Below are 14743 nucleotides of genomic sequence, written 5' to 3' on the forward strand. Positions count from 1 at the left end.
CAAACTGCAACAACTTTCGTTTAATGGGGGTATCAATTTCCAGCATATCCAAAACTATAATCATGCGGCTATCTTGCGCTACCTGAGACTGGCTACATGGTCAAGAGATTTATGCCAGTACAGCGATTGAGGGAGGATTTTTTTATTAATTGTGGCCTGGTGGGTTTCCTGAATCTGCATGATTGTGAAATTCCAGACCTTTGTAACAACCCATTATTATAGTCCACTCGCAGCAAGGTCTGGCACATAATTAGACATAAGGCCAATCTTAATGCACACAAATTGTTATTCTTACCATTCTTAAGCAACTCAGAATTTCATGGCGGTATAGCAGCCCAACTGTTTGCTAAACTCAAACAGGAAGGTTTATTGTCAATTTGAACACTAGACTAGAGCACCACTGTCTTATTCACAGGCCTCAGAATCATTTCCAACGTTTAGACTATATCCCTTTGCTTATATGCAGGCCAAACATTACATGTCTTCAGTCTTAAGAAGTCTCTTGGAAGTGAAAGGGGGACATGCATTAGATACAATGTTATTGACTGGTTCTGTGGAGAAGAAGGCCGTTTCTCTTCATTACAATTTTTTCCAACAAACTTAAAACATGAGCAGATAAATTCTGGTATGAAGGTCTGGACAAAAGTTATACCCATGACATTTGACAAATGGGTCCATACTTTGCGGATGTCCAGAAAGCCTATGCCAGCCATACAATACCAGGAAATCTTTCTTAATATATTCCATAAGGCCTACTTCTCTACACTCAGGCAGTTTGTAGCTTGTACTGTATGTCTGCATCTGCGTCTTGTCCCCACTGCAAATGCGTAGAGGCAGACAATTATCATTATTTTTGGAACCTTCCACTTTTGAAGATTTTTTGGCTTAAACTTAGACAAATACACATTTGAGTGAACTACGTTCCTTTTACAATTCAATGGGCTATATTTGGTATAAAGGTACACAACTGATTTTCCAGCAACCGATGGTCTGGAAACCCTTTTAATCGGGACACATCGGGTGCCGGGGAGAGTTACGATTGTTAGGGTGTTAGATTGTAGAAGGGGCTGTTGGAGGGCTTAGAAGTACTTAGGATGGCAGTGGGAGGGTTTAGAAAGGCAGTGGGAGAGTATCAGGATTTAGAGGAGGGAGATCTCATTATTGTCAGTATGCACAAGGACAACATTGACAAAAGGTCAAAACAAGCAAAAATTTACATGGAAAAGGTCGACACATAAAATGGTTGACATGAGTCTTTGACATTTCTCAGTGTCAATGTCAACACTTGAGCATGTGGGCCCCCAGTTAGGGTAGCATGTATCCTTGCATGGCAAGCTTCACTTACTTCGGGCAAATGAAAGTCCATGTTGATATTGAAACATAAATTCCATAAATTTAAATGGAATCATGAAAAACTAACGTTGACTATTTTGCATCGACCACTGACATATTAACATGTTACTTGTGTCGATTTTGTCAATGTCGACAAATAGTATGCTGACCTTTTGTCTATGTTGACATTTTGGAGACGGAGGATATCTTAGGTAGGGTTACCACCTAGTCCCTTTAATTCCGGACACATGTTAATTACACAGGTTCTGTGGCAGTTTAAAATCAGGTGAAGTGGAGTCTTGAAGTCAGCCAGCCACAGAACCTGTGTAATTAATATGTGTCCGGAATTAAAGGGACTAGGTGGTAACCCTAAGATTCTTAGGGTTATGCTGGGTACACACCAGGACGACTAGGGCCCGATTCTGTCAATTTAGATCCAATTCCGACCGGTTGTATGCAGATTGTATGTACTATCGTGTGTTTTTGACATTTATTTGATCCGATTCCGATCCAATGCGCGTACACGCCGCTCGTTTGGTCGCATCTTTGGTCCTACGTGCTGCAGGTAGGATCCGTCAATCCCAGGCCGACCGACCGTCAATCGTATGCAGATCGTGAGTGTTTTTTGCCGCCTCCGTCGTCCGTCCGTCGGTGCGTCCGTCGTTTGATCCAGCCTATTTGAGTGGCATTTCCTAAACACTCCCCCGGCGCCATGTTTTTCCACATAGCAAACAGTGCTGGCGCAACAGTTGGACTCTCCTTATTGTCTCATCTCCTAGAACAACAACCTGGTATGTTTGCACTCCCAATGCTCTCCTATGCATGCCCACTGTTGCCACTAATGTATATAGTGTGTATAGAGCACTGGTTTGGCAACCGTGCACCCGACCATGTCACTGTTTGTTTGGGTGGGCCCCATGTGTGTGTGTATACATATAACCAATGTCCACCATTGCAGTATTCCATGCACTCCTCTCTGCTAGGCCCCATTCACCTGTGTGTGTGTGTGTTTGTGTATATATAGATATATATACATAAACCATTGTCCACCATTGCAGTATTCCATGCACTCCTCTCTGCTAGGCCCCATTCACCTGTGTGTGTGTGTGTTTGTGTATATATAGATATATATACATAAACCATTGTCCACCATTGCAGTATTCCATGCACTCCTCTCTGCTAGGCCCCATTCACCTGTGTGTGTGAATAGCAATCTGCACAATAAAATGTATAGTGGTTTTCATAAAAGTTTATTAACATTTTAAATACTTAAAACATAAGAACTAGGTAAACTGGTAACTATAACTATAAAAATTTAAATATGAAACAAAACATGGATATAACTATAACTATAAAAATTTAAATATGAAACAAAACATGGATATAACTATAACTATAAAAATTTAAATATGAAACAAAACATGGATATAACTATAACAACTAAAATGGTTTTATCTTTTTACAGTCCCAATGTCCAATGCAAAGGAACAAGAGTTTTTGGAAGGGTTTATTGAAAAATATCGTTCACACGAATGCCTGTGGCGAACAAAATCCAAAGAGTATTCGAACAAAATGAAAAGAAACCAAGCCTTGGAGGACTTGGCACGCTACAGTCTTCCATTTCACCCAGAGGCCAATGTTGATTGGGTGAGGAAACGCATCCAGAATCTGCGCACGGTGTTCTTAAAGGAACACAAGAAGGTGGAGGCTGCAAAGAAGTCTGGTGCTGGAGTCGACGAGATGTATCAAACATCGCTCTGGTACTATGATCGGTTGACATTCACCCTCAGCCAGGAGTCGATGAGGACAGGAGTAGTCCTGATGGTCGAACATGAAAACCAAGAAGTCACGGCGCAGGAGGAGGAGAATTCGCAGTCTGCATCGGTGAGTCTATTTTTTTGGCTATCTAATTGATTCCTCCTGCCAATCCACAGCGCCCTCCCCATTAAAGTAGGCCATGTACTGTTCCCTCACCTGTTTGGCTCGTGCACTCCCTGTGTAGTGTTGTGTTGGGGTTTGCAAGGAGGATATCTGCACTACCTCCTCTGGCAGTTCTTGGTCTTCTTGGAGTGCTGTGCCTGTAGCCCTTTGCTGTGTGGCTTTTCTGCGGAGCAAATTGTGCAGGACACAGCACGCCGTGACAACCCAGTCAATTTTGTCCACCCTCAGGTTAATGGCAGTGTGGAAAATGCGAAACCGGCTAGCCAGGATGCCAAAAGCATTTTCCACAACACGCCGTGCCCTGGATAGCCTGTAGTTAAAGATCCTTTTGTCATGGTTCAGGCCCCTTTGCGCATATGGCTTCATGACATGCTCGTGCAGGCCAAAAGCCTCGTCTGCCACAAACACAAAGTTAAGCCCCTGTTTAGTTTCCTGGACAGACGGCAAGTGAAGGGTGTTCGCTATGAGCCTTTCGTAGAACTTTGTGTCCTTGAAAGTGCCACCATCCGATGCACGGCCATTCCTTCCTACATCCAGGAAGATAAACTCATAGTTCGCATTAACAACAGCCATTAGTACAATGCTAAAATAGCCCTTGTAATTAAAATAGTAGGAACCACTATTGATAGGCTGGGCTATGCGGACATGTTTGCCATCAATGGCTCCACTGCAATTTGGAAAGTTCCATCGCTGTTCAAACTCCTCTGCGATGACTTTCCATTCATTCACGCTGGTAGGGAACTGAAATTAGAAGTAAATAGAATTGATTAGTAAACATGTTAAATTTTTTTACAGCTTGGTGACTACCCACCTGCAACCCCAGACCTATCTGTCCTATCTGATAATGCATGCACATCGAACGAAGTTCCTACTCCGGCACGCACTCCGCCACCCACCCTGGAACCCACTCCACCACTCCCCACTTTCTTTGCCAATAGTATGGGGTACTGTGCGGCAGACATGGTCTCAGCTGCAGGTATGTGATGGCCACTGCTCACATGGCGTATGGCGCACATCAATGGGGCGGGGACCATTGCATCTGCACCATGCGCCATGTGGGCAGCAGCCTTTACTTATCTGCGGCAGACATCCTCTGCCACACAGTAGCCCGTACTTATTGGGAAAGTTTAAACTGGGTCATACATACTTAAATCTTTATATATAGTGTGTGTTTTTGTACAATATCTTTTATATATGGTATTATAATATATTTGTGTTGACACAATCTATTTACTATTTTACATGTTTTACCCATGAAAGGCCTAAAAAACCTGTTTCTGTCCTAGGCCTAAATTATAAATAAAAATATTTTGTTTGCACAATAAAGTGTACGGTGTATATTTCATCCTTACCTTGCAATACTGGTACTGCAGCACCTTCACAATGGCTTTGCAGGTCTCCGGGATGATGAGGCCCAAAGCTTGCGGGGAGATGAGGGATCCAAACTTTAGGTCAGCAAGAGACCGTCCTGTCGCCAGAAACCTCAGGGTCACCACCAGCCGTTCCTCAGCAGGGATAGCCATGCGATACTTGGTATCCTGCTTCTCGATGTGGGGAGTCACCAGACGCAGCAATTCCTGGAATGTGGCATCATCCATCCTCAAGAAGTTACGAAAATCGTCTGGGTTATTTTCCCTGATGTCCCTGAGCAGTGGCATGTGCGAACGAGTCTGACGCTGAAGTAGCCACTGCTTTGTCCAGCATGATCTTTCTCTCCTGCGCTGGGCTCTCTGACGTCTGAGCTTCAACACTGCATAATAGAGCAGGTACTGTTGCTGGTGACTACCCATCACTGCATTCTCCATAGTGCAGGGTTAAAAGACACTTTGTAATGGCAGGCAAAACAAAGTAATGTGTAAATAGCTATGTCCAGCGTTCAGCAGGTATAAACCAAGCCTCACTAGTAACAAAGCAGAAATACACTGGTTTAAAATGGCTGCTGCTATTCCTATCCCCTCTGCTAATCCAGCCCCTTCATTTAAATTTCAAAGGCCAATCTGACGACGGTCGCATGTGTTCTTGCAAAAAAACAAAAACCAGCGATCCGACCGTCTTAACGACCATCGCGGGCGCATCGGGATCGGATCTAGATCGTTCCGCCAAAAAACCACAATTTTTGCTAATCGTTTGCTGGGGACTGCCTGGGAGCTCCCGGGAAGTCCAAGGGAAATCGTTCCATGGTCGTCTATCGGTCGTGAACGACGGTGGTCGTCCTGGTGTGTACCCTACATTAGTGTGCAAATTATATAACCACAAGCAGCTCAGTGCAACATATAAAGTGAACTCCCACTTTCACTTAAATTGTATACAGATTGAAGAAGAAAAATATGGCTCTAAAGCGCTAAATGGTGTTTGTCAGACAAATGTTACACCAAAAGGTGATACACAAATGCAGTGATACAGTTACCACCTTGAGGGGTTAATTTTCATATAGTATTTGCTTGTCCAGTAGCTCTTTTGTATGTAAAGAATCTACTTGATTACACCGGTCCCAACTTCTCTAATTCTGCAGTATACTCAAGAGTTTATCTCAGCTTTCTTCAGCAGACTTCAGCAGACTTCAGCTTACAAACTGCTTTACTGTCTCTTCAGTAGAAGACTGTGTTACTGCTGCAGCACTTTCCTGAGGCTGATTGTGCACCTGTGCAGACTCCAGATTGCAGTAGTGATCACAGACTAGCTAGTAACTGCTTCAATCAAGCAGTTACTAGCTAGTCTGTGATCACTACTGCAGCTACTGGACAAGCAAATACTATATGAAAATTAACCCCTCAAGGTGGTAACTGTATCACTGCATTTGTGTATCACCTTTTGGTGTAACATTTGTCTGACAAACACCATTTAGCGCTTAGAGACATATTTTTCTTCTTCAATCTATGTTGACATTTTGTCAATGTCAAGTGTAGCAGTGGCAGCATCTTTACGCATGAAAGTAATGTGGAAGATCCAGTCCAGGTTTTAAAGCAGCTGCAGCAGCAGCAAGAAAATTGATGTGATCAAGGTTGGGCTGATTAGCAGCACCTGTGGCTTTCTAATAAAAGTGTTTCCAGGGCAGGAGGTAATTGCTCTTGATGGTGGAATAGCTGTCCGATGTATAGGCCGGGTGTGGGCTATGGTAGAGACCACTGGAGCATTCTGAAGAGTTTGTACTATGCTGTGACACCTGTATGCTGCAATGCTGTAACCATCCTTGTTTATGCTGATTACCTGGTATGCTGTTTACCTGCTACAAAATAAAGACCAATACTGTATCTTATCCAGTGTATGTGATTCCTTGTCACATAACCTTTGCCGACCTAGACATTGTTAACCTATTATCCAGATCCCACCTGTAGTATGCAATGTAACTAGAGGTAACTGCAGTTGCTGTGATTAAACAGATTTATACTGAAGCTAATGCTAATGTAAATGAACTTTGACCATGAATGTGTTTCCCTTCATTATCAGACCAGATCACGGGGGTCAGAAATGGGCAGCAGAGCCTCCCAGTACTGCAGCGGATCCTGAGTGTCTCCTCCTAATCACATACTGTATTACTAGCATAGTAATGCTGCCCTGTGGATAATCTGGGCTTTCCTTGTACATTTTCCTCTTACTGTACCTGTCACCAACAGTCATCAGATAGGCTGCCTTAGTACTGCAAGTGCTGTTTGCTTCAGAAAATGTTGCCGATGACTCGCTTAAAGAGTAGCAGTAGTAGCCATGTCGTCTCCAGCCCTGTCAACATATAAGATTATATGACATAAGGTTGGGGAGAGGGAAGAGGAGAATAACCAGTGCACAGGTCAACAATGGAAAAAATAGTATATATAAATCGTATATATGATTCCACAATTCTCTGTGATAAGAAAAGATAACTCTTTGTGTTAATTGCTTATGTGGAGGGAGGTTCTCCCATGAGAGTGAAAAGTAGTTTTGGGTTACAAAAGAAAAAAAACTCTCTTTTTTTGTTGGGGCACTCTTTGTTAATGGTCAATGACATCAGAAATAATAGAATGGAAATATGTGGTCAGTGCGAAATTATTTATATACAGCGATCTCAAGGAAACTCAAATCAAAAAATGACCACGCACCCTCAGTGAATTAGCAAGGGTCAATTGCGTCTGTAATATACCATATACCGCACTATGTCAGCAAATTAGTTAGGGTAATTAGGATTAGTTTAAAAACATAACTTTTTAAAGTAGATTATTTTAAAGGAGCATCTGCTACATTCACAAGGATGTGGGGTCCGCCGTGCACGGGCAGGGGATCAGGATTCAGATGGCCGTTTCGCAAATGGCTTTATCAGTACATGTGGTTTCACATGCACTGATGAAGCAATGTGTGAAACGGCCGTCTGAATCCCGATCCCGCCCATGCAAGGCAGGCCACGCAGCCTCACGAATGTAGCAGACATGCCTGATACTACTCGCCTACAGATGTCAGGTACTCTCCCCTAAACCCTACTTCCTCCCTTGGCATCCTCCTACTATATGATATGTAAGGAACAAGGATTGCCTCTTTGACTGTTTTTTTTTTTTTTTTTCAAATGGTTCTCACCCTGCCATGCACCGCTCCCCTCCCACCTACCAGCTGCCTGGTCTTTAGCAGCTGTAGCAAGCAGACCTTGAGCTGGAGCAGTCCTCTTTTCTTTTGGAGACCTTTGACTTTGTTGGCAAATTCCTTGGCAAAGATCCCAGTGGGGATCGAAATGTTGGAACTCTCCATTTGGTCCCACAGCAAACCCTTGGTGTGTTTTTTCTATATATTTTTTCTAAATAAAATACAAGTTTGTTTCACAAATTGGGGAGTGCTCTTTGTATCCCCCCCCAGGGACTTTTGTATGTTGCCAGATACAATATATGCAAAACTTGCGTGTATCCAAAGGGTGTATAAGTGTCCTCGATGCTGTGCACTCCCAGCTTACAATAATACTGTCCCGGTGCCAGCTGCAGGAACTCCAAACGAGGGAACCCCATATATATAGTATTTTTTTGGGGGGTGGGAGCTCAATATTATGGGTCTGGTGTGAAGTTGCGGGTCTTCCAGGAGGTAGGCCTATTCATTTATTTCATTTTATTTTATTTATTTTTTCTCACCTCTCTACATCTGACTTTTCCTCTATCACCCTACCCCTCCTAGCACTTGTTTAACGTTGTGCATCCCGCAACACATCTATTGTAAAAAAAAAAAAACAAATCAGGCTGCTTTAACCTCCTAGTGCAAATCCTAAACAAAAGGAATTTATTCCTTTTATTCTCCAGACCTTATGACCCTGTTGACCTAACCCGTGTCAAACTAGACCTTCCTGTATGTCGACCTAGACACATGTCGACCTAGACACATGTTGACCTAAATGCATGTCGAACTTGCTGGTGACCAACGGATGCACACCCGCAGCTGCACGGCAAGCCTGGCTTCACAGAGCGGGGCAGCATCGCAAGATCACCATCACCCGGCATCAGGATCTCAGCCCGGCTACTATGGGCTCTACTCTCAGCCAGTAGGAGACTTGGTGGCGGTAGAATTTGCAGGGTGGGAAATGTCATTGGAGTGTCTCCAACGCTTATCGACCTGTTCAGGTCTTCTTCAGGGAGAAAGTGGAGCTGTGTGTGAGGCAGGGGATGTTATAAGGCTCACTTCAAGGGAGTAACTGATTTCTTTGCGGCCATCTTTGTTGTGGGAGATCTGCCATAAATCAGTAGGTTGCAGATATTCTGTTCTTAGGGGTAGGGATATGAGACAACATATTTATTGTCGGGAGATTAACATGTAACAAAAGGTTGGTGCTTAGGAGTACACATGGTTACTGCGGTTGATGCTTGCATTAATGTCCAAAGTTTCTGTGTGATGTTGGGTCCATCTTTGATGAGGTAAAATGCCCTTACAATAACGGAAATGTCCCTGATGTCTTATGCAGCATATCGAGATGATTTCTTAATTAGTAAAAAGATTTCCTGTGGAGAGATTGTTAGCATTTGTTTTAATTGTGTCCCTCTTGTGTTCTGCCTGCATAACCATCCAGAGAAAGGTGTTGGATGTATGTGGTCTGAGCGGCCATATTTGTTATGGGCAGGATGCTTTAAAGTACTTTAAGCATGCATAAAGTGTGTGAATAATGGTTTGTATTAAGTGCAATGTCATACTGATAGGGGTCAAAATGTACATATAGGATAAACATCATTGCCTATCTGCATATTAATGAATTAATGTATTAATTAATGTTGTTTATTGTATGCTTCTTGTTATGGTAGACTACCAATTGCCTTTCTGCATAGGAATGGGGCTTATTAAATGCCTTTCTTCTTGGGAGGAAGATGTATACCTCTATCGAAGGTGGTATGGAGACCAGTCAATGCGGGACTCTATACAGATCTGAACCCCACATAGCATACTGGTGTGTGTTGGAATGATCGAAGGGTCTCATGAGAGTGTTAAAAACTACTGATTGCCCTGACTTTGGCCCTTATTCTGGTTGGTGCGGATATTCCCGCATTCTTACGGAGCGGTCCGCACGCCACGGTGTTCTGCCGCGTGCGGCCATCGTCCGTAGAAACGCCCACGGGTCCTCCGCATTCGGACGGACTCACTCTTTAAGAACAGGGCGTGTTTACGGACGACATACAAACCATGCGTGTGCGGGAGAAACACTCCGATTCTGCACGGTATTACAGAGTATTACAGAGTATGCTCGGGAATATCGCATCCGAACGGGAGCCAAGCGGTGCTACCGCACGTAAGCGGAGTATTTACGCCAAACAACCCACTATTATATATCTTCTGCACTACATCCCATGACCCACTTATTCAATTACCTATCCTCATAAAAAACTTCTTATTTGGAATTGGAATCAATTAGATGCCAATATATCCTTACAAGCATGCCTAACACATGCATTGCACACATTAACCCTTACAGCAATTGAAGTGCAATGGTTTCAATTAAAGCACTGACAAGCGTCCTATTAGTGAGTAATGAGTAAAGGAGTCGATTCTATTGGGTTCAGGTGTTAATGCTTGTAGTCATTAGGCGTACGTTCGCCTACCGCATGAACGAGTGGTGTCCGCAAAGCAATAGTACACTTGTGGACACCGCACATTTCTTCCCTTTTTGATCGCGTGCATTCGGAGTGGTATCCGAATGTACGCCCCCCAACATAAGTGTACTCCCCCGTGTCCGCCCATGTTTCCGCCCCGTTTTGCCCACTTTGAAACTACGCCCATGTGTCATTCCGCATGACGCCCATAATACGCCCATATTTCCCGACTGATTGCGGGGAACAGTTTTGGACGGGATTTGGCCGAACTGGTACGGAGTCAAGGCGTGGCACATGCGCGTTGCGTTCTCCACGCATGCGCAGACGCCGAAAAGACGCGATCCGAAAGTATGCGGTAAAGTCCGCGTCAATCAGAATAAGGGCCTTTGTTATCTTTGTTGAGGCTTCTGGGTGTTAGTGATCTAAGTCGTAAAATCCATTTCAGTTCCTCAGTGTTAATGCTCTTGATGAAGTCTCCACCCCTACAGTTTTTGTGGACTAACTTTATCCCCATGACTGTGAGAGAGTTGGGGTTGCTGATGTGCACATCCTTTAAGTGTTTAGACAAACTGTGTGTCAATTCGAACTTTGAGTTTTCTGATGGTCCGGCCCACATATTGTGGGCCGCACTGGCAACTGGCTAGGTATATGACCCCCATGTGATTGCATATTATATGGTCTGGGATCCTAAATTCCTCTCAAGCCACTGTGGAATCAAATTTTTCTATCTTTTTTGTCATAGTTATGTTGCTTTTGAGTTATTTGCATGATGCACAGTAGTAGAAACCTTTATTCTGTTGTGGTAGAGCTGTGTTCCTCAGGTGACTATGGGTTAGTTGCTGTTTTAAATCTGTTGATTTCTTGTAGATGATGCTTGGTCTTATTGGTAGGATACCTCCAACTGTTTTGTCTTCTTAAAGGATATGCCAATGTTTGGCGAGTATTTTCTGAAATAGCCTATTGTCATTATTATATTTTGTTATGAAGGATAGTTTGAATTTTTCATTGTCATCTCTGGGTTTATTCTTGTATGTGAGGAGACAGGTTCTGTCCATCTGTTCTACTTTCTCATATGCTTGTTGTACTTTGATTTCATCGTAGCCCCTGTTAATGAACTGTGATCTTAAATGCTTTGCTTGAGTTTAATTATCTGTGATGTTTGAACAATTACACCTGACCCTCTGAAATTGGCTGGCTGGAAGTGGATAGCCAGTTTGGGTAATGCCCACTAGATGATAGGATTTAGCTATTAACATATACCGGTTTATGGTATACTTTTGTGTTGATTTTGTTGTCGTGGATAAAGAATTTGATGTCTAAGAAGTTAATTTCTGTTTTACTGTATGTGGTAGTGAAGATGAGATTATTGTCATTGTTGTTGATTTGTTCTATAAATGTTTTGAGTCTACTCTCTGTGCCACGCCAAATGAAAATTATGTCATCAATATACCAGCTCCAAAGCACCAGATCTGCCCCAAGCTTGCCGTTTAAGCAGATGTTATTGTCTTCCTACGCGCTCATGAATAAATTGCCATAATTCAGGGCGAATATGGTACCCATCGCCGTGCCTTTGGTTTATCTGTAGAAATTGTCTCCAAACCATAAGTAGTTGTGCTATAAGATATATTTAATGCAATCTGTGATGAATTGTATTTGGTCTGGTGGTAGTGTGCTGTCCTGTTTTAAGTATCTGTCTACGGCTCCTGTCCCCTGTTTGTGATCTATAAAGGAATACTGTATAATGAGGTGACATCACTAGTACATAACCAGAAGGAATTGTGCCATGTGATTGTTTCTAAGGTCCTTACTATATCGTGGTATCTCGGATGTATGATTGTTGTCTGTGTACATGGGGTTGGAGGAATCTGTCTATATAGTGGGAAAGGTTGGATGTGAGTGAGTTTATGCCCCAGACTATTGGGCATAGTCTCAGGTGGCTTTTGTGTATTTTTGTGTATTTTAGGTAAATGGTAAATACTGGAATGACCGGATTGTGATTGTCTAGGAAAGGTGTTCTTTGTCATTGAGTATGCCTTTTTCTTTTGGGTTTGTGAGTAATATTTTGTATGTGTTACGGTCTGATAGGATCCTTCCAGATTCTAAATTGTAATCTTGGTTGTTCAGTATGAAACCCCACCCCCTCCCCCTTGTCTGCCGTTTTGATTGTGATGTCATTGTTAGCCTGTAATTCTTTCAGTGTAATGGTGTCTAGTTTGGTAAGATTCATCAGCATTTTCTGTTTGTTGTTGTTCAAGTCTTCTAAGACATGTACTACCACTGTTTCAACAGGTGTCTATTAGATGTCCCCCCTCTTGTGTTGAGGATAGAACTTGGACTTGAGTTTCATATCTGAGTGCGTGTAAATGTCTTTTGTGGTACTTTTTGGGTAGTATGAGGGTGGTTTGTGGTGGTATTTGGCTAATGTAAGCTTTCTGGTAAATTTATGTAAATCCATATACTGTAAGTCTGGAATTTGTCTAACCTTGATGTAGGTGCAAATTTCAAACCTTTGCTTTAGAGGGCGATGTGTCTGTCTTCGAGCGTGAGGTGGCTAAGGTTGAACATACCAATACTGTTTGTTTTGGGCTCTTGTGTGGTTTGTGTGTCCTGTTTCTTTTTGTTTGTTCTTCCCCCTCTACATCCTCATCTAGTGTGTCTAGCTTTCTTTTGTTTGTCTTCCCTCATGTGGGGTTGTTGGTGTCTCTATTGTGTTCGGGTGTGTGTTGGTTAGGTCGCAGGACCCGACTCCTGTTTCTTGGACTAAAAAAGGTGGATCTGCACATGTTGTGCTGGTTTCTAGGTCCTTTTGTCCTTTTGTACTGTGTCAGCTCTAAAAACTGCAATATTGTTCCTACTTCTAGCGAGTGTCTGACTAGATGCCCATAAGTATGTGGAAGCTCTTCTTCAATACTGTAAGTAGAGAAAGATGTATCAATTGTCTCATTGGAAATGTTGGGTTGTATTGTAGTGATGTACAGGACAGGAATATTATGGTCTATCAGTATAAAGGGCTATTATATTGTGCAGAATGATACTTTCTGCACTTATTACTTACATAGTAAGTAATATGGTACTTCTATATTGGTGTGTGTTAGGTGGTAACACCTAATACACTGCACATTTCTGTCAGTAGAGGATGTAAATGACAGCTGTGGTTATACAGTACATGAAAATTAAAGCACACTTCTAAAGATGACCTGTAAATAATGTATAGTACCTTATCACACCCCTCGTCTACAGGAACAAGATCATGACCATCTGGCAATGGCTTTCTCTTACATATATAGGGATATTTCTTCTCGCACATCTCATCTGCCCAAAGTCCGTCCTGCAGTGAGGAGAACACATTGTTATGGCAGAAACAGGAGTAAGACTTTGGCCCTTATTCAGATCTGATCGCAGTACAAATTTGTTCTCAAAATGGGCAAAACCATGTGCACTGCAGGTGGGGCAGATGCAACATGTTCTGAGAGAGTTAAGGAGCATTTTTTCTGATAGTCTATGCATACATTGTTTCTCTTACATTCATATGGGATACAGGGAGTCGTTTAAGACGATGGGGAAAAGAGGGTATCCGCAGGAGACAGGCACATATAAAACTTTATACTGGGTGTACTGGCTCCTACCCTCTGCTCCCCTCCCATCTAGCCAGTTTAAGAAAATGTACCTCAGGAGAAGCATGCAGCAGGAAGAGCTCCAGAGAGATTTTCTTCAGTTTTTATTTTCTTTATTATTTTGGGACTGCTGTTTTGGACTTAACAGCAGCCCTGCATCGTGGGAGACTAGGGGAAGGGTTCAGCTGTAGGCCATTCATGGTACCGAGCTGTCCCTGCCACAGGACCACTGTCCTGCATGGGTTATGTTACCTTGGGCATTGCGCTGCAGCGCGCACATCCCTGGCATGCCGCACACCCATAGTCCAGTCTGAAGACATCATGTGGTGAGTACTACCCCGGGGTCCCCCGCCATGGGGTCCCCGGGTTACTGTGCGGCAAGATGGCGGCGGCAATGGCGGTGTGCCCTGCACAGGGACCGTGCAGCCCCCTGCCTACACTTGGACAGGGTACTGCCTCTGTACATGCCAGGGCAGTTTACCAACGATTTGGACATTTTTCAATGTCAGTCCCAGTATAAATATACTGTCAGGTAAGCTCCGGCGCCATTATGCTGGGCGGAGCTTACCCAGAGCGGGACCAGAGCTCTGTAAGGGCGCCAAAACCTGCTTCCTGCTTCTTCCCTAGCTGCTGGAAACGCCATTATACTGCTCCAGACACTCCTCAGTGGTGTGGAACAGAGGGAATCTGCAGCAGCGACAGCATCAGGTTTCAGCGCTTGTGTACCTTGTGCACTTGCCTGCATACAGCTTAAAGTACTGTTTAACTGTACTGTGTTACCAGCTCTTACAATTAGAGAGCTAAGGTTGTGGTTTATTGGTCCCCTCCATTACTCTC

At 43.4% G+C, this 14743-nt stretch overlaps 1 protein-coding gene across 1 annotated transcript in view; it reads right to left on the reverse strand.

Annotated features, from left to right (window-relative positions):
* The window catches only part of LOC146081224 (macrophage mannose receptor 1-like), a 351156-nt gene that overhangs the window by 238432 nt on the left and 97981 nt on the right, over nt 1–14743 (reverse strand). The window contains exons 9-10 of the mRNA XM_083189329.1: nt 13510–13620; nt 6875–6990 (exon numbers count right to left, since the gene is read on the reverse strand). Coding sequence (XP_083045455.1) covers nt 6875–6990; nt 13510–13620 — 227 coding nt within the window. The remainder of the gene's footprint in view (nt 1–6874; nt 6991–13509; nt 13621–14743) is intronic.

The sequence above is a fragment of the Crinia signifera genome, chromosome 5 (assembly GCF_055691185.1).
Source record: "Crinia signifera chromosome 5, ASM5569118v1, whole genome shotgun sequence".
Lineage (NCBI taxonomy): Eukaryota > Metazoa > Chordata > Amphibia > Anura > Myobatrachidae > Crinia > Crinia signifera.